The sequence below is a fragment of the Amblyomma maculatum genome, chromosome 4, assembly GCF_055883805.1.
Source record: "Amblyomma maculatum isolate TAMU_Amacu chromosome 4, ASM5588380v1, whole genome shotgun sequence".
Taxonomy (NCBI): Eukaryota; Metazoa; Arthropoda; class Arachnida; order Ixodida; family Ixodidae; genus Amblyomma; species Amblyomma maculatum.
Window position 1 is genome coordinate 92,719,587 of NC_139347.1, and position 27,955 is coordinate 92,747,541.

A 27,955-nucleotide genomic window follows, 5' to 3' on the forward strand; every position below is an offset into this window, starting at 1 on the left:
GTAGTTTATATTGTGCTTTTGCCTCGTACGTCGAATCACGCTGGGCTTCGTTGACAAGTGCAATATAGTATATCTTAGTGATTTTTTCACTACTCTGTGTAATACCCAGCAGCTTTCGAACGCGAATACAGAAATACCTGAAGTATTCGCGCTGTAACAATAACTCCTACGTTTGCAACGCACTGCTGAGTAGAGATATTGCTTCGTTTCGCGACGGCTGATCGCAATCGCGCGCTTTTACTCACGTCCAGTGTACTGCCTGCTGGTGCTGCATGTGTTTCCTTGAATAGTGAGGCGTACTGCATTCCGTGGCGTCTGTCTCTTCTTCAGTAATTCGAGCGCTTTTTACAACTATTTATTGTGATTACTTATTTGTTTATGCATCGTTTATTGCTTCTTAAGCCGGTTCATGACATTTAATCTATCAGTGATAGACATTTCACTTTCTGCACATTTTGTTTTTTTCATTGATACCCAGCGCCCGGGGGCCCACCCACCAAGGTCAGGGCCCAACCCATGAGCTCACAATCATTGAAGATAACGTGGAAGGTAAGGACACGAGACGCCATTCATGTGACCATTTGGCTTCTTTCAAGGTTGCCACAACCTCACCGCGAACGAAACTTCTTCACGCATTAAACAGCGACAGTTGTCCTTATCTTTCGTATATTTGCTACCATAGATTGGCCGCAATAGAGAAAAGGTACGCTAGCTGGCGCTGTTATCAATAATAATAATAATAATAATAATAATAATAATAATAATAATAATAATAATAATAATAATAATAATAATAATAATAATAATAATAATAATAATAATAATAATAATAATAATAATAATAATAATAATAATAATAATAAGTGGGTAAATAAGTTAGCTTCTAGGCTAGTCCGTTGCCCCTTTCCCTTTTGTACATCGTGTAGTAAATCAGACCCTGAATTTAAGATGTCCTTCACAAATGACGGTGGGTTTGTGAATCTTGACTACAGCCTTCAATAAAGTGGAAAAGAGCTCCCTTTTTGGTCTCTTTAGGGATTTCTTGTTTAAAAATTGTTCTTGCCAAACAGTCTGCCAGAAAAAAGCAGTGTAGAGTGGTTTCTGCTGTGATGTTTATATTCACATGTACTCGCATATTCTTGCTCAAGAGCTGCTGACCGGTAACGTCTAATGCTTACCACATGCCTGGAGATCGGAAAGTTCGTAAAAGGGCGGCCCAAAGCCTTCCGTGCAGTGAATTCCAAGGTACGCGGCGGAAAGGCGAACCCTCAGACTAAGGCTGTGCAGGCATTACGCTCTACACATGGGCGATCAACTGCGCACGGTCTGCAATCAGGCAAGGTTTCCCATCGTGACACCCATCGATGTCGGCAGAAATGTTGCACGCCTCTGCATAACGCTTCAAAGAATAACTTTCTTTTTAACCGTAGACTGTGCTGGAGTGGACGTTAATGAGTAATTACTTCCCTATTTCATAATTATCATTATATACTAACAATGCTGCCTTACCCGACGTCGCATTACAGTCCCCTACGTGGCTACTGGCTCCATGCAGCACGAGAACGGTTCCACAAGGGGCTGCTCCTACTAAAGAATCCGAAAGTGCGCGTTTTATGACTCTCAATTCTTGCAAACTCAGCACTGAAAGGTGCCACTTTCTGATTATTCTGTGGTGGGGATCGTAAGGACAAGCGCATCTGCAAATTATATAAATAAGCTTTGTTTTCTTTTTTTCATTTTTTTTTTCACTTGCTGCGCTGCATGCATGCATTTCTGGCAACTTAGCGCATGCGAACCGCCAAATTTTTATCATCTCGCCTCGATAACGTTTCACAGTCACACAGCACGCCAAAGTGCTCCTGCTATCCACCGGTATACCGGCCCGCCGCTTTGTTCAAAAATATAAGGTCCATCCAGTGTCTTCATGGTCATTGCAGTGTACACTACTGTGCGCTCATTACTTCCAGATCTGTCTAAGGTGAGGAGTTCCATATTCTTCCGGAGCTTAGGAGCCCTAGTTACGCAAACGAATATACGGGGGAGGAGGGGGGAGGGGGAGTGTAGCACCCTAAAATTTTTGGCATACATTGAACAACAGTTTTAAGGAGACTCGCTTGTTGAAGCAGCTATATCGGATTAGTTTGAATTACCCGCGCGAGGCCACGTGGTTGTGACGTCACGAAACAGTTTAGTCAATCAGTGCGACGGCACAAACAAGGTCTAACAAGATTCTTGGTCGGTGGCGGTGACCGTACGAGTGATATTGTACTAAACATGTCCTTTGTGCAAAGCATTCGTAACCTATTTCACACGCTACAATTGGGAATATCAAAGACAGCACAAGAAGATAATGATAGCATTATGACTTTACGCAGGTAGATAAATTAGTACCCTGGTTTATTCGAAATGAGACGTAGATTGCTATCAACAGAGGTGACTACTGGATAACAATCCGTGCAACCGTATGGCTCCGCTCAGTTGGAAGCTAACCAGTAACTACACTTCCTTTACCGCACGGCGCAGCCCCCGAGCAAGGAGCTGCACTTTGGCGCCATCAAGGGCTACTACGTCGGCTACCGGGTGGCAGCCTCCTCGGACCCGTACATCTACAAGACGCTCGAGCTGGGCGCCGATGGTCGCGAGGAGTGTGTGCTGACGTCACTATCTCGCTTCACGCAGTACAGCGTCATTGTGCAGGCCTATAACAACAAGGGTGCGGGGCCGCCGTCCGACGAGGTGGTCGTCCAAACACTGGATAGCGGTGAGGGAGTCTTCCCTATCTAATTCATGGCTGTAGCTGTCGTTATAACGCTCTGAAACGTCTTGGCCCTCATACACATTGGCCACTTTCAGTGCGCTGCTGCCGCAACCATGGTCAGGCTAGAAGGGCGACGCACAACGCGCGCGTTGCCGCTGCTTCCAGCAAAAAAAATTAAAATAAAATAATAATAATAATAATAATAATAATAATAATAATAATAATAATAATAATAATAATAATAATAATAATAATAATAATAATAATAATAATAATAATAATAATAATAATAATAATAATAATAATAATAATAATAATAATAATAATAATAATAATAATAAATAAACAGCAGTATCAAAGAAAAACTGATAGGCTTGTAATAAAAAATAAGTCACTGCTAACAGAGATATATCTGTTAGCTGTGACTTATTTTTCAAGCAGTCTTAACACCAGTTCTTCATTTTCTACTGCTCCTTGTTAATGAGACGTCTCATTGTTTTTTTATGGTTTGTGAAACAGACTTATTAGAAAAATAGGAAATCGAGAAAAGTTATCGAGTTAATAAAATATGCAAGCGCAAGTCAGAGTCATCGCTGAAATTTTAATGAGAGGACATATTTTTGACGGCCAAAATAGCTGACCTATTAAATGAAACATTGCGCTCAAGGCATCACCAAACTGAGAAGAGAATACTAATGATTCAAATATGATCGGCAGGAAAGCCTCACCAATAGCCAACACTCAACAAGATAATTTCGATGGAAAAAAATGGACATGTCGACAGCAGTGCACTGTATTGAAAACCTTGCCATATATATTTGTGTCATTACAAGGTGTCACATGAAATCGTACAACACAAAAATAAGGCGCAGAGGAAAACAAGGTTAGGAACGCTATATCTCAAGGCAAACCAACTGTATGCTCAACTGAAACGGATATACTTATAACAGTATCGCAAATAAAGGAAGTTTACAGCGGAGCTTCACACCACACACGGAGCTGTATAAGCCTCGACAAGCAATGAAACCTGAAAGAAGAGAAAGGATTGTGGAAACGCGCTGCAACTGTCATGCTAATTTTATCTGTGACCCAAAACTGGATAAATTCAAGCAAGTGCCACGATATTGGAGAGCATTTTTTTCTTCATTGTAATGCTGTGGGAAGACAACAATCACGAAATACATATGCATTAAAAACAGAAGCGTTGACGTTCCAAAACAATTTTAAGCCGAGCCAGAAAAAAAAAATGCATTTGCATGAGAACGCACATTCCGGTCGCATGTAGACCAGCCTTCCAAAGCGAATTTACTTCCGAGGTAAGTGAAGTGAGTTATTTCTTGTGTAATTTACCCAAGACGCAGCTGTACGGTATCAAGACAAAGCTTGCGCATGCAGCTATTTCGTCGTGCTGCTTCGAAAATGGCGACCGGAGTGCGCCAGAAAGTAAAAATAATGCATAAAAGCTCGGTGCGCTATTCCACGTTACACTCACATACGAATGGGTGAGCTGAGTAGACTGGACAGAGAGGAGGTGGCAAAGAGGAACCATTATCTCCAAGACACAGAAAGAGGTAGCGCTGCTCTTTTACGTAGGTTGTTCTGCGTCACTCGTGCAATCGAGAGCTTGAAAGTATACAGCCCGCGCGATAGACCAGGAGAGAGGCTATAAGAACTAGCACTGATTCCGTGCATTATGCCACAAACATGAACGCTGTGAGTCTCTTTTACTTGCTGTTTTCGTTTCGGCAGTGCATTATTTTACCACGCGAGCTGTTGGTGGGGAACTACCAAGAGGGATCCGGGCGTGTGTTTTCGCACTCTTCGATCTGACCGGTAGCCCTCACTCCCTCCCTGCGACTTTGCCATATCGCGTCCTTGCTCTTTAGTAATATCACCATTGCTCACAATTCTTCGGACAGATTGCAAAAAAAAAAAAAAAAATTGTTCCTCCGTTGTGGAGCGACTGCCCGTAACAACTTGCTTTTCGTTCGCAACAGTTTCCAGTATGCACCTTGCCTATCCTGTATATACGTCCACATCCACATTTTCGTCCAGCTGAACCTCGCTATTATTTCTTTATCTCTGACTCCGCCACCATAACTACACTTCGCACCAACATTCTTCTCTATCTTCCAACAGATCCGCCGTCTCCTCCGTACCTTCAAGTGGACGGGACATCATTCACATCGGTGTCATTGAAGTGGGACCGCGCACCCGGTGATCCGAACCCTGTTACAGGTACGCATCACAGCCCAGCGAGACATGAAAGGTTCAGATACTGCGGGCCCAACCCATTACTAATAGGTCGTGACTAAACGCGTTGCCTTCGGGCTCGATGGTCTCTTCGCAGTCACTAGTGACGTTGTATACCGAGCACTAAACAGTTGCATCAAAAGAAGAGATGAAATCCAGTCAGTAACCCATCCTTAACCTTCTCTTATTTTTTCCGTTCTCAATCATCGTGCAGTTGACGGCCTTTCTCTGACCTCCGAAATTACAGCCATCAAACTTTACTGTTGCCGCGTTACTAACTTCTGTTTTTGCTGTTTTTTTTTTAATTCCAAGTCCCTTTTCTGTTGTGCGTGGTTTATTTTCTGAGCTCGTGCGTTACTGTCTTCACTGTACTGTATGCCTACCTTCGGAGCATGGTGCTGATTTGATGGCATAAGAATTGTCCTTTTTTTTTTTAATGTGTGGCATCGAAGTTGGCCTGTACTGCTCCAGTAGAAACTGTAAAATAGCTCTGTCGACCGATATCCAGGTTCTTGAGAACGACATACAGTAAAATTTTGAGCAGGAGCCGCCTCTCCCCTCCTCCTCCTGCTGCGCCTCCTCATCACGCACCACGTCCAGGCAACATTGGCCACCCCACCCAGTCCATGAATCAAATCCAATCCTGCTTTGCAGTTTCATTAGAGTCATGATTAGATTAAAAGTGATTGGAGGTTAATATCATTTAAAGGGCATCACTGTGCACGAACTCGCAGGCATCACAAACAAAAATGGCACTTTGTCAGCACCGACTCGCCGTGTGCTCCCATGCACATCAGACAGAGGGTGTCGGATGACCACCGCTATCGAGACATCCGATGCGCGTGCGCTAAACAGCGGAGGGCCGCTGTCCAGGCAGCAGCTCGCACCGAAATGAATTAAGACAATAGTTAACATATTAAAAAGGCGTGTCTATCAGTTTGCCTCTGCGACGGCGGTCTCGGCGCACACATCTCGGCGCACACCACTATACCCGATCACAGATAAATAAAATTTTAAATCCATATGCACTTCGCTGTAGTTTCTCCTAGAGAGAAAGTTTTTACTTAAGGCAGCAAGCCCATCCCGATTTACTAGCCATAGATTACCTCATTCTAATAACAAAAAGGCTACTCACACATTGAGAACGAAGCTCTTTTAAGCTATATAGAAAAAGAATAGGAACGCAATTATCGCCATCATCCGCGTATACACTACACTAATAGCAAGGCTATTTTAGAGCGCAGCTCTTTGGCGCCCAATCCTGGGTTTCGCGTCGTCGACGGCGTTGGCGTCGGCCGCGTCAGCCTCGTAACCAGCTTCGCCTCCCTTTCATCCCCCCAGTTCGAGCCGGCGTTTCGGCAACCGGAGCCTCGCAGGAAGAGGGGGAGGGGGCGTACACCCAGTGACAAACGATGGGAACAGAAGCGCGCGCAGCAACCGGAGAACACGAGGAAAGGAAGGGGGGAGGGAGGGGGGCCGGCGGAGGCAGCGCTCGCAGCGACTGACTGATGCCGCTAACGCCGCTAGTGAGTCAAGACAACGTGACTGTGTATAGGTTATGTTTGAAACAATGTGTCTTCCATTTTGTTCGCTCGCTTCGCTACAGCTGCCGCAGAGTTGGGTACCGACCAGCGGCAAGCGGCGAGCGAATGACCCTTTCTAGGGAACCTCCCCGCCAGAGAGAGAAGTGGTTCTTATGTGGAAGATGAAAAGGGGGATCGACCACCGTCGCCGCATGCAGAAAGAGGAGGAGGCGATCCCCCCCTCTTCCTGCGTGGCGGCGAGGGTGTTCTCCGGTTGACGAAACGCCGGCTCGCTATCAGCGGATCACGGCGCGTGCATCCCGTTCTCACTCACTGTCAGCGGCACCTCGCTGCTATCTGTTTGTCGCGCAACGTTCCTATGGGCCCACGCGCTGCCTCCTGCAATCTCCCGATAACTCAATTGCTCTCTTCATTTCTCCGACCACAAAGCTTCTTTCATAACAGCCAAGAACTCTTAGTGGAGTATTTCTTGAAGGAATACGTGTGAAAAATTAAAAACAAACGTTGTTTGTAATTGTACATACGTGTCTTGCTCGAAATGTTTGCCTCAATCTATCGAAAAGGTGAAACAGCTGACGAGCTGCGCTCAAATTTCGCATTAGAATGTAGCGTAATCGTGGGCAATTTTTTTTTTCTAGTGAATCCGTGAAACACATCGCCATACTCTTTCAGTCGGTGATCACGGAGTGCGTTTAGGTGACGACCTACATTGTACGGGGTCTGTTCGCAGTCTGAAGAAGTGTGCCATTTTCAAACTGACCACTATCGAGGCAACGAATGCTTCGCTTGTTTTCAAGCGCAAGGACTTATCGTGCAGGCTACTACGTTCGCCAGAAGGAGGCCGGCAGCGGAGGCGAGTGGCACGAAACGCACGTGCCGGGAGACCAGAATTCGCTTACCGTGGACAAGCTCAAATGCGGCTCCACCTACCAGTTCGCCGTCCGCGGATACAACGCGGCTGGCACGGGTGACAACAGCGACATCGTCACTGCCAAGACCAGCGGAGCTGGTGAGCAGACGCACACCTCTGCAAGCACTGTGCCTATACAATTAATATTGGTTGCGCGTTTTTTCTCTTCTTTCTTTGAAATGATGCGTTAGACATTAGAACGCGTGTAAAACCGCGTCGCATTCACCTACGACCGCTAAATAATTTACGGCTGAATTTTCCCCTGATGCTGTGTCGGTATCGGGTTCATCCACCAAACGATAACTCTGAAGTACATTTAGTTTGTGGCATGACATGTGGCTTGAGGCATGACTAAAAATGCGATGTACTCGCTGATAGGCAGTTTTTATGCACTACAAGTCTGCCTGCTTCCACATCTGGAATGAGAACAGAGGCCGCAACAGAAGTTGTACTGCCGTTCTTTCCGTGCCTGCCGAAACCTATACAGCAACTGCGCACGTCATAACCGCCGTTCAGTTTATGAAGTCAGAACACAACCAAGAAGAAATTCAAATATACGTTATTGGCGGTTGTAGGCGAACGCTACACAGCGATCCATATATACTATTGTTTTGCTTATCGCTTTAAACAATAAAACACGCAAGCGAAAATTCGTTGTCTTCAGTCGCAAATTTAATGCGCCCTTGGGTGCCGCGAATCGTGCACTCGACCAAGCTGAAATGGCTTTTTTCGAACAAGATACAACGAACATTAAGGAGATGCTCACGCTTCGTTTGAAGAGTAGATGCAATAGCGCTTTTTAGCTACGATGGGCTACGGTGCAGTGACTCAGCATTTTTTTATTGTTGCATTAACTTTTTTTATTTTATAGTGTTTAATTTTATTTTTTTCTTGTTTTCTTTATCTATTTTATTACCGATTATTAATTAGTAAATTATGGCTTTGGTATTGACCATCAATCACACTTTCCATCCATTAGCTTGCCATTATCGCTCAATCACAGGCCTCCATTTTTCCTGCCGCGTTCCGAACACTTCGACAACGCCCGAGCCGGAACTGTGGTACGGCGACGGCTTTTCCATCAGCGAACTTCCTTGCACTATCGCATAAAAGAGAAGGGTTTAGATTTATTCAAGCGTCGAGATGTGTGATTAAGCGCAAAATCTTCATACTAGTTAGCCACCGGCCCGTCCTCCTTCTCACTCCTCTTCAAATTGCTATCAGTGTAAATTTCCAGCTAGTATATTTTAGAAATGGAGTTAAATTGTTTGCAATTGTACCGCAGATTTTGAGCCGACCACTTTGTGCCGCTAGGCCAACGTTAGGCCTAGCGTCAATTATAGTTACTATATAGGTTTTCACAAAGTTCGGCGTTTCTTTCCTTTCGCCGAAAAACGACCGTGTACCACCATGAAGCCAACCCAAAGGAGTGCCCGCACGGCTGCTTTGCATCATCCCTCGTAGGGACGTCGTGCCGCGCTGTGTGCAATTAGCGACGGTTGCTTATTAGGACAGCCAAAGTAATCCTTTCTCGACTGCTTTCCAGTCTCGCTTCTCGGCTTCTGTGAATAGGTAATCATTTCTTGACTGCTTTCCAGTCTCGCATCTCGGCTCCTGTAACGAGGGCATGTGGCTTCGCTGCACAACTTGGTTGCCTATGGGGCACCTTCGCGCAATTCTGGCAAAACATGTATAATAACCATATAGCGTCAACTACGGTCGGGACACCGGCCGGCAGGCCCCGAATCCAGCTCACCGGCGCCATTGTGGTGACATGGCCGCCCGTGTAAACAGTGGACGGGGTGCATAGTGCACGGTGTTGGCTTACGCTATACAGAGGAGCAGGCTTAGACGCCATAGCCTGGTGGGATAGAAACCCGACGATTATCGGAGTTCGAAAGATGAGGAAGACGACTACGATCATTATAACCTTTGCAGAAGAGGAAGTGCCCACGGACATCGTGTCCAGGGGTATGCATATGCAGGGCTATCTGTTCAATAAACGTTACGACGTATGCTTTAGATGTGGGGACCTCGGTCATAGGTCCGATGTGTGTAGTATAATGCTGTTGCCAAGTGCCGCCGGTGTTGTGCTGTGTTGCCCTCTGACGACCGTCAGTGTGTGCCCAAGTGCCGTCTGCGGGAAGGAGCATCGAACTGGGGACAAAAGGTGCTAGGAACTTTTCCGGATACCGTACAGTATTAAGAAGAGGCAGTGGGAGTCCAAGCTCGCAAAAAACCCAGCAAAAACAACCGCCAGTGGACTTCAGTTGAAGGGACAGCAGCACCCGCGATAATTCTCGTAGCAGATCGAGGAACCGGTAGGCTTCCTTTCCGAGGCTGCCCGAGATGAAGGACGGACCGTCGCCCAAGCAAACATTACAGCAGGGTCAACCCGGACAGTAGAAGACAACGCCGCCACCGAAGGTAGGTTGGGTTAACATGATCTCCCAGGATGCAGAAGAAATTAAGGCTCTGAAGGAAGAGAATAAGCTCAAAAATAAATACCCTGCCGGGGTGGCGCAGTGGTTTCGGCGCTCGACTACTGTTCCCAAGGGCGCGGGATCGAATCCCGGCCTCGGTGGCCGCTTTTCCGTAGAGGCGAAAAGCAAAGTGCCCGTGTGCTGTGCGATGTCAGTGAACGTTAAAGAACCCCAGGTGGTCGAAATTTCCGGAGTCCTCCACTACGGCGTCTCTCATAGCCTGAGTCGCTTTGGGACGTTAAACCCCACAAACCAACCATAATAAATTAAATTGATGCAAACTCAAGTTCAGTCAATGGCACAGCAGAATCAGGAATTAAATGGTAAGGCCACACTACTCATAAATTATCAAAATCAAGAGGCCAGTTTTCAGCCTCAAGTGGAATCGGAAGCTGCTACAGCAGATGCCACCTCCTGCAAAAAAAAAAAAAAAAGAGAAAAGGATGAGAATGAAGGGCCAGGATAACAGTAACTTGGAAAAGAGATTGACTAAGATGGAACAGGAAATAACACAAGTTAAGCGCGACTTGTTCTGCTCAGAGCTAGTTGCTTTGTCAGGAAGTAAAAAACCTTGCAGGCTAATCATGAGGGCGCAAAATAAAAATATAATTTGGCAATGCATCGGAAGGGGCTTTATTCGCAAACGCGTGGTTCTTGAGACGTTCCTGTCAACGGGGACAAACCTGAAATTATTGATCTGCAGGATTGCGGCCGACATGCCAAACTATAGCCAGCTACAAGTCGTATGCTGGTCAGGGAGACTCCTCTCAGGCGGTCACCCTCGTCCAAAGAAACATCGCGGCGCTGCAGCACGAGACGGGGCTAACGAGTCTGGGCCACGTACTGATCGAGACAGTCCATTACAAGCGTAAACCATCGAGTCTTTACTAAACTTGTATAGCTCGTCCAAGCATAGGTGCAACTACGGCTTTGACGACCTCTTCGCCACAGTTCGCGTAGTCGCGAAGGGCGGCCCACTGCTCGTAGTGGGTGACTTAAATGCACACCATTCGGCGTGGGGATACAAATGCCTGCAAAAGGCAGGGAGCTCAGGAACAGTATTCAGCAGAATGGCTTGACCCTTATCACGGATCCCATGAAACCGGCCAGGTTAGGAAAGAGTGTATCGGCCGATACTACGCCGGATCTCACTCTGACCGGGTGGCGGGTTTCTGCCTTTTGGTGCAACACACAGAGAGGATCTGCGAATCTACCGCAAAATCAACGAAGCAGTAGCTGGAAATAGAGACGACAGTTCCCAGTAATAAAAATATATAAAAGATTAATTGGGATGCGTTTCGAGAAGGACGTTCTGACCAGGTAGGTGGAGGGTATCGCAGATATCGAGGAATGGAATAGGGGTGCTATTAAATCGGTCAAGGAGGCGACCGAAGAAGTTGAGGTGGACGAGAATCTCAAAGTGTTGACAAATAACTTATGGCGAAATAAGAAATAGGTGCAATCCCGACTCGCGCCAAAGAAAGGCGATAGGAATCTTCGGCGGCAATAAGCGGCGCTGAATAAAGAAATTGAGGATCATGCAATGACTAACAAGACAGAACTGGGGCAGTATTTGTGACTAGATAGACAAGAACATAGGAAAGGCTAGCACGTGGCACTTACTTAGGACGGGTCATTGGACGGGATAAAACTCGGCAGCAAGGCGACGCGTCAGGGCTCGTTGCTATATCTCCGCAAAATTGGCTGAGATCGAGGGGCTGCACTAAACACTCTACGCGGATGACTTGGCCCTATGGATGTGTAGGGGCAAAGACGGGAAGATTGAGCACACACTTCAAACGCTAAAGAAGTCGTGGAGGCATATCGCCACATGGGCTCCGTTCTGCCGAAAAGTCGGAAGTCCTCTTCCTGTCGTCGATATCGCGACGCAAGAGTATGCATCCAAATCATAGGATTATTCTGAGGATAAACGGTAATGTCATTCCCAAGTCGGAGAGTATATGCGTCCTGGGATTCAAAATTCAGGCGAATGGCAAAAGTCCGAACTTTATTTAGAGACTCGCAGCCAGCACGAGCCAAGCGTGCAGGCTTCTTAAAAGAATTGCCAACAAACACACTGGCATGATGGAGGCCAGTCGTGCTTAGACTGGTGCAATCTTTCGTGATTATCTGAATTGTATACGTCACCCCATACCAAAATTTTCGCAAGGCAGAGTAGGAGAAGCTGGACATCGTTATTAGGAAGGATATTAAAACGGCACTTGGTCATCCCCCAAACACGCCCACTAACAAAGTTCTGAGCCTTGGACTACCTAGCACTCTCAATGAGCTCATAGAAGCGGCTCGAGCATCCCAATAGGGAACGCAAGGTGGAGCTTGCTCCGCGACGCGAGAGCCCGGTTTCTGACGGAACAGAGAGAAGCGGCGTTAGCTACACGCAGCCGCGGCCGCGCACGGCCTGCCCGCGCGGGAGCACGTGCCAGGCGCCGCCACGCGTGCACACGGAGCAGGAGGAGTAGGAAGAGCCGCGGAGGATGAGAAAGAGGCTGGTTGGAAAGAGTTTTGTATCGGTGATTTCGAAAGGGAGAAATTATGATTAGCTGATAGACTGCCGTCACTGCGCGCCGCTTCAGGTCCTGAAAAACGAGTCGCAGACATTGTTTTCAAAAAACGCTTGTTGGCAGGCTCTGAGACATAAAAAAATCACGAACTCAGAATTCCTGCTCTAGAGGTGAGAGGCAAGCGACAGATAGGTTGAGGGGCCATGTGCGGCACCTCTTCTGTTAAGGTGTAAGAGAGTGAAGATTCATGCAGAAGCCCCGATGTCTCTGTTCCTGCTGTTCAGCGAAAGGAAGGGTGCAGTCTTTTCGTGGAGAATCACTGATACGCGTGTACACAGCGACGAGTACTCCGGCTACCTACTGGGCTGCTTCCCTTCCATTTGTGAACACTCAGTTGGAAGGGGCCCACTCAACTTGACGCAAGACATTTTAGGCAACCCCCCCCCCCCCCCCTCCTTTGATAAGGTCAACGAAACTAAACGTTGCCTCCCATGAACCAGGCGCTTCAGCAGGGTGATGACTATACAGGATGCTACCGGCGCTGTGGGGTTTCTCTTCGGCGCATTTTGGAAGAGTTCCCTACAATGGCACAAAACATACCGCCTTACCCATTGGTTCATGCCGACAGCGGCCAGAGGAAGTCAGTTCGCTGCTGCGATGCTGCTGTCCGAAATCAATGACCTATCTACATTTAACGATGAGTGGTTTCTAGCGACCTGGTTCATTGACCAGGAACCGAGGCATGCAATATTCTTGCGGCAATTTCCTCTCTCCACGAGCCGAACAGCGCTGAAATGTCTGATGACTTTCGATGCTGGCGGGGACAGTTCTCCACTAAAATATTTTTCTTAGTTCTGCAGCTACTCTGTGCGATCCCTAGTTCAGTTACACCTGTTGTTAAAGGCTGACTCGGTTCCACGATAGCCGGTGCGGCGCCATCAGAGAAAAACAGCGGCACAATACATTGCGGTAGGAAGGGCGGTCACAAAGCCCCTTTAACAAAAACGGCCGACAACTACCCATCAAAGTCTACCGTTTACCATACAACTTGCATGAAAAAGTGCGCCGTAATTTAATCATTGTAATTTTTTCCTCTTGGAACGCGACGGTGGCCGGGACTCGGCAAGAGGACCGCAACTAGCGCTCGCGCGCACAAAAACACGAACGCGCTCGCATGAAGCTCAAAGAGAGAAGAGGTAGCTTGGAGCAAACTGCAAACGGGAGTCTTTCGAAATCCGCGCCTTGCAAGCAAATGACACCCCGAGGCGTTTAGCCCTCGGTGCTAAAAATGCGACGGAATCGCGGACTTGGTCCACATGACGTGGCCTATAACTTTTGAGAGCCGAACAGAAGCAGGGATTCCTGGGAGGCACTGCTGTCCAACAGAGAAGAACAAGCCCAGCGTAAAGTCATCGGACCGGCTATGGCTGCCGCCGCGATCCAAGAGATATCGGCCGACGGCTAGGGGGGAGTGCTTGGGAGTTAGCGTTACACGATTCCCTGTCAAATTCTCTGGCTGGTGCTAATAAACTTCTCTCTCTCTCTCTTTCTCTCTATCAGAAATGAAAATTATGATATCGGAGTATTTGGAGGTCATCAATTTTCTGTGAACGTCTAGAATGAACTGGGAATCGAGCATATAACTTCCTACTATGTTCTTCGAAGGTGCAGTGCATTCCTATGGTGACCGTCAAACATGATGTTAGAGGCGTAGTATGGTGGCTATCCCAGAACCAGTTTGTATGCCTTCCTGATTAGCGCGTTAATCTTGTTCCTTTCCGTCTTGGTTGTTTTAATATATGGGAGACTGTAGGTGAGGCGCTGGGTGACGAGAGCGGGTCACTATCCGTATTGCGTCTTGTTCCTTGATCCCCCTACTTTTGTTTGTTATCCTGATGATCATTATGGAGCCTTGGTTGGTTTACAGTGGTAAGAGATTTGATCGTGTGATCGCGTTTGCCTCCTTCTTGTAACCACAGGCTTAGTATTCTCATTTTGTCCGTCTGACGAATCGGGTGCCCGTTCATGGTTATGTCGATGTCCACCGGCTTGTACATGGGAGAGTGTAATCTTATGTATTGTGACTTCTCCGGGTAAGCACTGCATTTCGCTAGAGCGGTCGAAATGTTCAAGTTCTTTCGCAGCGAGTTGCAACTGTTCTTTTTTTTCCCCAGTATAGACCCCTTCTTGGTCCATACTCTTACATCGTCTGCGTAGATTGCATGTTCTATGTGTTGCATATTTCGGAGTCTTCTCGCTGTCCCTATCATGGTAATGTTAGTATTGGAGATGTAACTGGTCCTTGTGCTGTGCCTTTTCTAGGGGTTTTTCTTGTTTCTTACCGTGTGTTATTTATCCCACTGGTGGCTGTTCTGCCCGTTAGGAATGCTTTGACATATTCGAAGGTCTTTCTTCCGCAATTTGTTGCAGAGGGTTCCCTGAGTATCGCTTCGTGGCTAATGTTGTCAAATGCGTCCTTCACATCTATGGCCAATATGATGCTTTCATTTTTTGTCGTTATTTTGTTTACGACAGTCTCCTTAAGCTGCAAGTAGGACGTGTTGTGTGGAGAGCCTGGGCCCGAAGCCGAACATCGTGTCTGAAAACAGGTCGTTGTCTTCCATATAGTTACTCAGTCTTGTATTGATGACTTTTTCATAAAGCTTCCCCACGCAAGAGGTCAGCGAAATGGGTCGGAGATTTTCCAGTCTAGGTGGTTTGCTTGATTTGGGGATCATTTGGTCTCCGAGTGTCTCCATTCTTCAGGGACTACCATTGTCCCAGTGTTTGTTCATGAAGTCCGTTAGTGTCTGGGTTTGCTTGTCATTTAGGTTTCTAATTATCACGTCAGTAATCTGATCCTTGCCTGGGGCTGTATTCCTGGCAGATGATCTTACTGCGATTGTTATCTGGGCGTCCAGCTTCTGGTTGTCCTCTCCCGTGTTTTGTATCGGGCATGGTGGTGGTGTGTGTGTTTCCCACGTGTCTTGACCAAAGGTGGTCGATGACTTGCTCATCTGTTCCTTGGAGCTGATGCGTTATCCTTTTTAATGTCTTGCTGTGTTCTCTATTTGAGTTTTTTTTTTTTTTTTTTTTTTTTGTCAATAAGGTGTCTCAGTCTCAACAATGCCCACGTTTAGGCACTGCTAAGATTTCCATTTAAACTTTCGCAGATTTGGCTCCGATTATTGCTTGTAAGTTTAAGGAAGTACTCACTTATTTGTTTCTTGATTTGTGCGATTGTCTGTTTGAGTTTCCTGTTATATTTGTGCTCTCTCCATCGTTTGGTCATCCCTCTGCGTGCGTCCCATAGATGGAATAAGTGTATGTCTACAATTGGGAAGTCTTCCGTGGACGTGACTTTTTTGTGTTCTTCTTATGGGTTTTTCTGGTCTCACCTGCCCATTTTTGTAAGTTGATGCTCTTGGTCGTCTGTTGTTGTTCTCTGAACTTGTGACAGTAGGTGATTTTAGCGTTACGTGGGACTCTGCTGTACTCCGCTAAGTTCACCTGCGTTTCGATAACGTAGTGGTCGCTACACCCCCCCCCCCCCCAAAAAAAAAAAAAAAAAAAAATGTTTAAAGTTACGGAGAAACATGAACCTATTTTGCATCTACCGCACGAACAAGTGCGCTACAGAAAAAAAAAAAAAAAAAGAAAACTCAGCCGCTGGTTTGTTTACGCACACGTCCATAACTATCGCCAACGATAAAAATTCTCTCTCAGATATTCCTTCACGACACACTGAATACAATGGAGTGGCTGACTGGCAATGGCGAATGCAGGGAGTTGTAGCTTTGTTATCAGCAACAAAGCGTAAACGTTTTTTGGGGTAAAACAGCGCAGTGGTATACGCGCAATAAAAGCTAAAACACATGATGGAATACGACACATGACGGTATGAAACCGCCACTCATACAAGTACATGCCACCATCTTCCGTAGAAAAAAAAAAAACAAGTATACACAAACCACGAAAAACCGAGCGCGAAGTACATACAGGTAAATACGCACTGACAATCGCGCAGCATTAGTAACAAAACAAACATAAGTACAAGTAAAACCATTTCCTTGACCCGAAATTGAAAAACATATCTCTCTAATGCAAACATATGAGATCGTCCGTAAATGCTGTATCCCGAAATAAAGTAAGCAAGTTAATTTCTTCAGCCAAAAGGGCACACAAAGGGCTTCTAATCCGTAGACTGTATAGCTGTTACACTGCCTGCTTCCAAGAATATTGTGACATATATGCCCTGCGTCGCTGGACGTTAAGGAAGACAACGATCAGCAACAGTGACACAGAGGACGAAGTGATAACAACGGTGGGTGCTACGAGAAGGTTGGTGCTCGTCGGAACAATCACGCGTCTTCAGCTGTTGTGTTCCTTTCCACGTATCAATATCAAGCGGCTCCTTTCTTTAAACGCCTGACGGAAGTCATTGCCATGTTTGGGTATGCAACGGCACACTTCATCGTGCGGCTTCCATCCTGTAATAATGTTGTGTCTTACCGACTCGTGCAATCATCTGCGCTCGCGAACCATAAGGGACCTTTACTGCCCCAATCTAAGGCCACACATTAGTCCTTGCTTGCCTTCTACTTCAAAAAAACAACACAGCGACATGGCAGAAAACTGATAAAATTCTGCACGCGCAGCCACATTTTTAAATTACTCGGAAAGTCTATGTCCAAGGTTTAACTAATTAGACATATTAGAAATATATTTGTCATTAGAAGGCATGTAACAGCGTTCTTCAAAGCTAAAAATTATGGCGAACACTTAAAGGCCCACTGTCCACCCTCCGGTCGAAAATATTTTCTTCCCCGGTGACTGTGAGACTTCGCCCCTGGAACGCAAGGCCGCAAAATGTTTTTGAAAAGAGTAACTAATAACGCAGTTACAGCCACCGCAATCACCCGATTCTATCCTGCCTCTCTCCTTCCGTTCCCTCGCAAAAGTTTTTCACTCTCCTGCCCGAGGTCGTCTAGCCTCCGCAATACAAATTCCCCTTCCTCCTCCGCGTTTGGCGGGAAGTGGGGCGTGGCTCTCCGCGAGCGCGAAAAAAAAAAAAGCGGTCGAGGGAGCGCGCGCCGCTGGATTCAGTCTGGACGTGGCGAGGGAAAAGCGCGCTGCGAGCGGTAGACACCCATTATTTTCCCGTCAGTCAGCGAGACGGACCAATGGACGTCGTTCCCGATACGTACGTAATTATCGGGGGGCCGTCGGGCCAGCGCAGGAAGCGGTGAAGCTGGCTTCTCAAAGGAGAGCATGAGGGAGCTTTGAATTGTATTTTCGATGCTTTGCGGCGCGCGTGTCGCTGTAGAATTTTGCACAGACTATCTCCGGTACCTGATCGAAACACTGGGCTCCTTTTCTTAAAAGGGCCTTCCCTGGACAGTGGCCCTTTAAGCTCCCCTTAAAGGGCATGACGCGATATCGTATACGCTACCATCCGATATATAAAGCCCGTTTCAAGCGAGCCATGTGAATGCGACTGCGTGGCCTTGTGGTAAAGTGTCTGACTCGGTGTCCAAGAGCACCGGAAGGTTGGTCCTCATTTCCCTTTTCCACCTCAAATGAGCGAACCGAGTTGACAGCTCCACCCATCTTTGTGATGTCATGAGGTCGCATTAAGCCACACAAACCGTCGAAGAATTAGTGCTTGGCCATGGCAGGTGCCAGCGTGCAGTATTGCAAAAGCAATACTGCTAGCACTTCGAGCCTTTGACGTGTCGTGGCGCCTCCATACATGACCTTTCACGTGACCGTGTGACGTCACGCCAGACCGAGAGACAGGGCCCCAGCTCGCGCCATCGGATGGTGGCGGTGAGTCCTTACAGGAACCGCAGCGGTGACGTCACGCCATTTTGACATGATCGTGTGATGTCACGCCAGACGGAGAGACGAGGCCCCAGCTCGCGCCATCGGATCGTGGCGGCGAGTCCATACACTGCGCTGTGTAGCAGCCGAGAGAGGGCGCTCGCTGTTTGTGACGTCATGCTAGGAGGATAAATGGGGCTGTGGCTCGGCTCCTCGCAGTGGTCGGGGCGCAGCCTTACGGTATGTCGGATGATGCGTATAAGGCGAGGCTGGGGCGATCTGCTGCAGCCAAGCGGCGGCTCCGTGATGAAGAAACAGAAGAAGAACCGTCTGGCTACGCTTGGCCCAACTAGGCGTAACTTGAATGTTTAGCTGAACTGGTTGGTCTATGTATAAGCAGGACCAATTGCTTTCCCAATTCCCCGGGCTTAACCAAGTTGAGCCGCAGCGAAGTTTTTCGCTCATAACGCAGACGCGGTATTTTCCTTGTAATTAACTTTGTCTCGATAAATAGGAACTGTCAGCGCTCTTTCAACGAGAGCACTAATCCATTTATCAATAACGATGAGCGCTCTCTTATTGCCACTGCGCATCTCTTTCTTTATAATATGCAGGTGAATTGCAAGGACTGTTCAAAACACATGCACAGAGATGATCAAACCGAAGTACCCACAAATTAGGTTGTAAACGAACCGCAGAGCGAAAACGTACTCACGTGTTTCACATAACTCAATAGCAACACACGAGAAGGATACCTAGCACAGCCAACGGGTGAACGCAGTGGATGGTGTTGTCGTTTGCCGCATGGTTGACAATTATCCCCGAGTGGTTTCCAAGCAACAAGCACTAAAAACAATATACGCTAAATGGTATTGGACATCACATAATTCGAACCTGCAGTGCGGTCACTTGCTTTCGATTTTTCATTCAATCAAGGAGCCCACGCCAGCCTATGCCTGACGACTCGGGCTGCTTTGTGGACAGGATCTCAAGTTTTTATACATCTTATACTTGCCTGGACTGCGCCGTACTTGTGTCCTCACCAGATAGGCGGCGAGGGCACAGCAACGTATGAAGGTCTTCTCTTTTGTAGCAACTCACTCACGCGCGCGCACACACACCGCTGACTTCCACCGCGGCGTGAACTAGGCCTAACGCTTCACCTCTCCGTCGCTTGCTGTCAGTAAATGAGCGGCGAAAGATCCTGTCAGTTGAGCCCTAAACAAGCATTCGACACTCATCCATCGAGGACAACAAGCAAAGCTTGGCGCACAAAGCTTCCAGTAATAAAAAAAAAAAAAGCTGAATAGAGCATACGCGCACGACATGACACACATGTCACCGCCGAAAAATGCTGGCAGGTAGGACGTCGTTCCCTTTCCGGGGCTCGATTTTCCCCGATCATCCTTCTTTCACCACTGAATGACAGTCCAGGCCTTCTCTGTTTAGGGGGGCAATGGTCAGAATCTGTGCTTTTCAATGACCCGACTTTAATTGTTTTCTGGGGATTGTACAGACCCGAGCTCCCCGTAAATTTCACCGAACTCCAAATTAAATGTGCCTATACTATATCCGCATTGAGGCGAACGGGTGTTCCTGCAGCGCCCGTTGCTCCGGACCGGCAATCGCTGGTGCAGTCCAACGTGAGCTCGGCCGTGGTACTGCTGGGCGCGTGGCACAGCGGCGGCTGCCCCATTCACCAGTTCACGGTCAAGTACCGGCGCCGCCAGGACGCCGACTGGACGACGGTGCAGGCAATGCGGCCCAGGGACGCACGCCTCGAGATCCCGGGACTCACGCCGGCCACCTGGTACACGCTCCAGATGACGGCGCACAACAGCGCGGGCGTCACCGAAGCCGAGTACGCGTTCGCCACGCTCTCCAAGCACGGAGGTATGCGCACTCTCCTTTCCTTTCCCTCGCTTCTTGTTTGGCGCTTATGCAGTGCCCAGTGCGGCTTCAGGAAGCCTAGCTGTGCAATCTAATTTAAAATTTATATTAAGAGGACTTGTAGGGCTAGTTGGTTACAGTACATGCTTGACATATTACATGCGAGAAAAACGACGGGACGAAGCGCGGAACGAAGTGTCCCGTCGTCTTCTCTGCTTGTCTTGAGTTTTTCGCGCCTTTAAATGTTAAAATATAACACCGGGAAATGTTTTATACATCAATACGTCATTTAGGCATTTATCTTGCACAACCAGCTGTATTTGATTGGTGGCGGCGATATTATTATAGTTGGAATTCGCATTGATGTATTTATTATGTGTAACAGGACAATCAAAAGACATCTAGAGATAACCTCTCTAGTCGCTTTGATGATTTACTTGCTGGTTTATGGGGTTTAACGTCTAAAACCGAATCAGGCTATGACAGACGCCGTAATGAATGGTCTCCGAAAATTTCGGCCACCTAGGGTTCCTTAACGTGCACTGACATCGCACAGCACACAGACGCCCAGCTTTTCGACTCCACCGAGAAGCGGCCGCCGAGGCCAGGATTCGATCCAGCATCCTTGGGCAAAGTAGTCGAGCGCCTTAACCACTGCGCCATTCCGGCGGTGTCTAGACGCTTTGAGTTGCTGCGTAGGTCACTCAACCGTGAGCTAAGGCAACTTCAGTACTCAAGCCCCATCCTAACTAATACAGGACTTGGACTCTGCAATGACGCGGAACCAGCACTGCGGGCAACGAAATCCTTTTGAAGAGTGCTCAAGAACTTCAGTAGTGCTAGAAACCGGGCTTTTAAGTACTGCAAAGGAAGCACGGACGCGCTTTGTGGTCACAGCTGAACAAGGGCAACGAAAGGCAGAAAACGGAACGTACAGCAGCAGTCGACTGGGAGATAATTTGATAGAGTTTCATAGATCATCATAGATGACAAATGAAAAAAAAAAAAACAATTCGAGCATCAAGTGGCCAGAGGTTATAAACATCGCAAAAGAGTGTCTTGTTAAACGATATACACCACGCCCAACGTAGCGGTTACTTTTGGCAAATGCTATATTTCAAGCAGGATTAAACGTCCGATTAAGGCGCTTGACTGCGATGAAACATACTCGTTTCGCCTAATCATACTCCTTCATTTTGAAAAGCTAAAAAAAGCTCGCATTACATGAACGTCCTTGTATGGTGTAATATTGGTACATGCCACCTTTTGCTCTTTTCTACGTGCTCTCGTACGTCTAAGAAAATCAGAACTTCTCTGCGCGGAAGTAGGGAATGATCAGAAAACGTAATTCGTGTACCAGCAGACGCAGCAGGAGTTGGATTCGGGACATAAGATCGTTACGCTTGACAGTGTCATGACTCATAAGAAACGATTCTACAGAGCATACCGGCCCGCGACTTTTCTCGAGCAATGCCTGTAGCATGTAGTACGTCTAGGCACAGTGCCAACACCACGCCCATCTATTGCAGCTGCAGACCAGGTGACACCGCGGACTGAAGTGCATCGCGAGACCTCGTCGGTGGTGTCGGACGCGACAGTGGTGGTGCCGGTCGTTGTGTCCCTAGTCATTGTGGTCGTTCTCCTGGTCGTCGTGTGCATGGTCGTCCGCAGAAAGCATTCCTCCGGCAGTTCCCAGAGTGGTACGTACGCCAACGGTAAGCCTAAACGCTTCCGCCGCCGGGCCGCTGCTCGAGCTGTGTGCATGATTTTTGTTGCGTGTGATTTCGTTCTGACCGCCTACACTCTGAATTCATCAGGCTGCAATAAGGGTCATACTGATAGCAATTAAACCGAGCTTGCTGGGACATCTTTCAATTGTGGGCCGCAACTATTAGATATTATAAGACATTGTTATGCACATATTGATAGGAATGGTCTATAAGCTTGCAATGCGTGGCAAAAAGATTTCAATCTTTCTTCTGCGTGCACACATAGTAATTAAAACTGCCACAGAAAACAAATAGGTGGCGCTTCTGAAAAATTGATAAGTAACTGTGGAATATTGTAAGACATTTTTTTATGAACCTGCTGATATAGGGAATGTAAGCTTCTGATACTTAAGAAAATTTTGCTTCCTTCGCCCGCGGCGAGTAATTAAAACTGTCATAGAAAGCTAATGGGGTGCGTTCTCGAAAATAAATAGCAAAATACAGCAAACCTGCCAAAGGAAAATCTGCGGTTATATATGGGTTGTGATGGTGCAGTTATCTGGGGATAAATATATGCTCAAAACCTTCCCCCCACCCACACACATATACCCAGAATTTGTGCAAACTTCTGGGTATGAAGACATGGCTGGCCATATAAACAGTCAGAGCATCGTATCAGTCGCAAAATTAAGAACATGGCGAAGACAAATCACAGTCTCCAACCTCTCTGTCTTTCCTTCTCCGTCTCTCTCCGCTCTCCACTGTTTACACTACTTTTCCAGACCAGAGCCGCATTGCGTAGAAAAATCACTGTGCCTATATACTTATCACTCTGTGTGACACAATCTTCAATTTCACGGGAGACATTCAGGGAACAGCAACAAGAAAGCAAAAAAGAGATGGGGAGGGGAAAGGGGTGAGAGAGCACGTTCACGCATGTTCAATACAAGAACATCGTTTCACTGCTGAAAAATGTGTCCTTAAATTTGAAACGTGTTTTTTCCCACCATGCCAATTCAAAGTCAGTACGTTGTCGATGACGTAAAGTTTTGTAGAACTCCCTCGTTTTGCGCGTTGAGATGTTTTCTTTTTCCCTCAACGATAAATGGGCAGACGTAGTGGCTGAAAAGTCATCCGAATAATCGGCTACGTAATTCGACGTTTTGTGCTCTATTCGCTGTAGAAAAAATCTCGTTACGCGTCTCCATCGTGCTTGTCGAAATTACCAGCAGCTAACAGCGCCTGCCCATTATTTCTCGCTTTGTGTCACTTAAAATCCGCTTACTGTGAATGCGGCCACTTCGGCGTTAAAAATAGTGGCCAACCATCAGTCTAGTTCAACGACAACTTGTCCGCACAAAGCCGCATGCGCAGAACCTCGCACCCAAGCACACCGCCCTCTCGATTCTCCGCGCAGGTTCCTCGCTTTACGGCACCCGAAAGAATGGCATGCAAGAGGCCATGCAGATGAGCGACCTGGAGGGCAAGGTGGGCAAGGAGTGCTCCAGCAGTGCCTTCTTCCCGGCGCCTTACGCCACCACGCAGCTCGGAACCAGGGGCCCCGAGAAGAGGACCGACCACATGGTACAAGCACACCCTCAGTTTCTTTCCTCAGTTTTTGATGGTGCGCCTTCCCGCGATTATTGGTTTTTCGTAAATTGCAACTAGACAGCTCTTAAATAATAAGGCAGCATTTTTAACTTGTTCCTGTCTTTCATGTGATGTTCCCCGCAGGATGAGCCCCTCTATGCCACCGTGAAGCGAACGCCACGGCCGCCCCGGTCTGACGGTCACATATACCAATGTCCAGGTGAGGTGGCCACTGTGTAAGCTTTCAATTGTTGTGCGCTCTCGTTAATCCAGTCTTGCTTGAATAGAAATGAAGCTTTAGTTCCGTCAAAGCAAAGCGCTATAAAGAGATTTACCTCAATTCGAACTCCGGCTAAATCTACACGATATTTTATGCCCTCTTGGAGTTTATATCGTATACTCAATTTTTAACATAAAAAAGCCAGGGGTGTGAGTGCTTACGGAGGGTTAGTTATTGTTAAAGCCCTTCTCCATTTTTGTCTTTCTTCTTGCAGCGCTAGCAAGGAACGGAAGGCCAGCAGCTCGGGTCACCTGAAACAGGTCTAGTCTTTCATAACGCGTGGGAAACAAATTATCCGGCGAAAGCTATGCCGAGCTCTACGTAGCGAACCTGACGCACGAATGACGTCGGCGGTGTGTGAGCATATGTGTATCTCTGTGCGCGTGTGTGTGGAATCCACGCTAGACCACGGCGACAGAGAAGAAACGAAGAGAAAACGTGACGTGATAAGCAAGACCGACTCAACGAACCAGCAGCGGGTTGGAGCAGCCGCTAGCATACTATAGGGACCTACGCTTCAATCATCTACAGGCGGCGCAGGCTGGCTACGAGCCTTTCAAAGTATGCTGGTGCGGTTTGTACATAAGGACACTCTACTGCACACGCCACCAACGAGAACGACGGAAGCGCCTTCAATCGCGCCACCCTGTACAAAACCAAGACTAATGTGAATAACTCGTGTATGCATGTGTGCGTGTGTGTGTGTGCGCGCGACGGTGTGACAGTACCAGACTGAGCGACAAAGTGCGAAGTTTTAGACAGACGGCGACGATGATGTCGCATAACTGTTTTCTGTTTCCATGTTTTCTTTTCCTTTATCGCTTTTTTTTTTTTTTTTCAGGGGACCTCGTGAGCTTGATGCATTTTACCTCTGAGCACATACAATACTGTGACGATTTTACGCGCCATCCCATCACTTGTCATGGATATCTTCTTGCAGGAGTACGTTATCGAAGCCACGTTGTAGAATGATCAGAGCAAGCGATATCGTGGATCTCCGCAGCCCTGCCAGCGTTACCACAGACAGAAGAAAATAATCTGTGATGAGCCACGAAGTTGAATTATTAGACAAATCAGCGCAAATTAATGCATCACTGAAACAAGGACTGGAGGTACATGAAACAAACGAAAAACACTACAAGTGAAGGACAATACGCGCAGTTTTCTTGTCCTTGCAGACAGTGTGAATGGAAGGCTAACAAGGAGTCACAAATTAGCGCAATATTCATGAAAACCTCATCTTGCGCAAGTACATCAGTCACCAAGTGCTTTGCACAAGATTTGAATCTAATTACATCTGCCTACTACCAGCCTTTCATACACCGTACGTTAGGCGACGCATAGACATCAGCTGCACGGATGAAAGGGCTGTGATGAAGTCCTCTACTCTAACGTAAGCGTTTCTAAACACACTTTCATTGAGTATCTTGAATTACTACGCCACCGTGCAGGGTAACATTGACGTAAGGAATTTTCTGGGCAAATTTTGTAATGGAATTCTCAGTCAGGAACTAACAGGCCGAAAAGGCTAACATAATTGGTTATATGGGCCACTCCAACGTCGATATACCTGACCTCTTTAAATCCTTCATGTTGTTCGAATCATTTTGCAAAACTACTTCAATTTTCGGGGATGATGACTGGCTGCCTGGGGAAAAAAAAGAGAGCTTGCAGAGCAAACAAAGGCAGCCTGGGACCACGAGATCATTTAATTACCTTGAAAATTTCTCCCCATGTGCCACAAAAATTCACTGATAGGCAGAGTAGAGAAACTGTCTCAGTTTAGAAGAAATTATACGATCGACGCCTCGACTGTCCGAAGGAATGTACCTGATCTCTGAATATGTGCATTGGTCGATACTGACAAAGAGATTGACACTTTCCAAAAAGGCGTCGCTTTAAAGCGCACAGTGCCCTTTCCTCACGCATTCTCGATATAGATCTTCAGCGTAATCGTGCCGTACATTCGATCTGGTGACGCGCCACTTTCAAAAACATAACTGGCAGTTCAAGCGGCCCTGTTGAGAAGTGGGCTCTGAGCTGTAAAATCCCGACGAAACAGCCCCGATCGACTAGATTCATTCATCGAATTCCGGCAGAGGAAGGAGCACGTGGGCCAGAGATGCGTAAGTGCTTTTAACTGACTCACCGACAACTGCAGGGTATACATTGTGCTAATGTCTGTGACCAGCTTTAGACATATTCTTTCAAGCTATTCCGTAGACGTCAAATACTACTCAACTACTGGGTGCAAGCAACATGACGCCAGTTGTGTTCAACATTGCTACGTGACTGTTGTGGATGAATAAAGAAGCATTATCTGAGCTAAAGCGCAATCTGCGTGGCAAGATTTACTCGACACCTGAATGGCGTCTTTAATCGGCTTCTACGGCCATCCGCCGGAGACGCGGCACACATGTTCCTGGCAAGCCTGCCTGTATGCATTATGTGCAACACTGCTTTATTAAATATTATGTGAGGAACGCCTGAGAAAATTGAATAGTAACAGGCAGGCTGCTAAAGTTTTTAAATATATATTCCAAAATAAAAACGTTCACTCACAATGGAGTAAAACAACTATAAGAAAATAGTCAGTAAGCTTGTATGCTGGACACAAGGACGGAGGAATAGAGCGTTAACCAACAGTTAAAAACACAGGAGGTAAAAATGGGATGCATTCAATGGGAAAGAAGCAAAGGGTAGAACTACATCGAAATTGGAAAAAGCAGTTGAAGAAGACTTTTTTTTTTTTTTTTTGACAACTCAAGCAGCAAAGAAGCGGTGCCCTATACTTTATGAAGCTAGATGTGGGTGTCTCAAAACGTGCCGCTACCAAACGAAATTTAGCCAAGAAGCTGAAACATGTGCAGTGTACGGCAAATGCGTAGAAACAATTGAACATATTACATTCGAATGTGGTGCATGGTATGCATCCAAGCGTTGACGCATACCCAATAACTCTCCCTGAGTTCTATGGTTAAGAGGTACCAGTAGTCGAGTGAATGAATTTGCGGTAAAAGTTAGCAGAAAGCGAGAGGAAGAGACGGTTGATAACCAAAAAGGTTATATAAGGTTAGAAGTGCATAAATAACAACTTAGTGACTGAAGTTAAGGAATAGTTGACCGAATTATAACAACATTCGATATATACGAAAAGAAAAGCCGAGCATGGTCGCAACTGCCACCATCCCAGTTCAGAAGAGATGCTCTAATATTCATTCATCCATTAGCGGTGCAGTTGATGGGTAGCGCTTCTGTGCTCGCGTCACTGCGCGTAGCAAGGTGCCTTGATCACAGAATAATATGGCACACTCCCACAGGCCCCTTCGGCCTACTTTTGATCTAAGCCCGCCTATCGTAGGTGACAAAGCGCATCAGCGAAGTGAATCAGTATCTAGCAAACTTAGTGACAGTAAAGCCGCTCCATAACGTTTTCTGCAGACTAGCGAACAATAGAGGGCATTCACAGATAACCACTTAGGCTGTCAAGTCTCAGAGGCCAAGTATATGAAACTCCATCTGGCGGGTCGGTCGCTAAAATGCCAGTGTCCCCTCTTGGTGGTTAGGCTACTCTACCTCAGTGGGCCAGCTTCTTAAAGGGACATGTGCTCGGTGAACCTGATATGCTACTTCTAGAAGTGCTCGAGAGCGGACTCGATGCCAGATGGTAGTTTAGTGAAGGAAAACCCCCCGAATGGTGAGATGAAAGTGATAAGCTTCTTGCTGTCTCTACTGAGCGGTATCTGCCAGAACCCCGATTTCTCAAAAAGCTTCGAAAACAGCTTATATATCCCATTAAGCCTGAGTGTATGTGCTCGACTGTGGGAATTGGACGCTTCTCTCAGGATGTGACAGTTGAGTTCAGTGAAGTGCGCGCAGAGAATTCTAACATCGCCGGCTAGTTTTGGGACTAACATAATAGGTGCACACCATTCAGCCAGCTCGCCAACAGCTGATATGAAGCCAATGTTTTCCGTTCGTTGAAGGTCAAGCCTTGGTTTCTCTTGAAGCTGAATTGGTATTCTGGATGTTCAGAGCAAATGACTTTGCTTCTTCTCTCGAGCGTATCTGGCGCTCTCTATACTTTGCAGAGTTCCTGAAGCAACGAAGGAAATTCGTCTCTTGGACTCACCTTCTTTGCGATGGCGCTGACGAAGAGTGTCTGCAAACTTGCCGAGTAAGGAAGTATGAAT

General features: G+C 47.0%; 1 protein-coding gene across 1 annotated transcript in view; it reads left to right on the forward strand.

Annotated features, from left to right (window-relative positions):
• The window catches only part of LOC146191671 (cell adhesion molecule Dscam1-like), a 303,280-nt gene extending 277,233 nt beyond the window's left edge, over positions 1–26,047 (forward strand). The window contains exons 16-24 of the mRNA XM_084600362.1: positions 479–549; positions 2,524–2,761; positions 4,898–4,996; positions 7,373–7,564; positions 19,896–20,186; positions 21,713–21,898; positions 23,310–23,476; positions 23,627–23,702; positions 23,977–26,047. Of these exons, the coding sequence (XP_084456488.1) occupies positions 479–549; positions 2,524–2,761; positions 4,898–4,996; positions 7,373–7,564; positions 19,896–20,186; positions 21,713–21,898; positions 23,310–23,476; positions 23,627–23,702; positions 23,977–24,017 (1,361 nt within the window). The 3' untranslated portion in view covers positions 24,018–26,047. The remainder of the gene's footprint in view (positions 1–478; positions 550–2,523; positions 2,762–4,897; positions 4,997–7,372; positions 7,565–19,895; positions 20,187–21,712; positions 21,899–23,309; positions 23,477–23,626; positions 23,703–23,976) is intronic.
• The last annotated feature ends 1,908 nt before the right edge of the window (positions 26,048–27,955 follow it).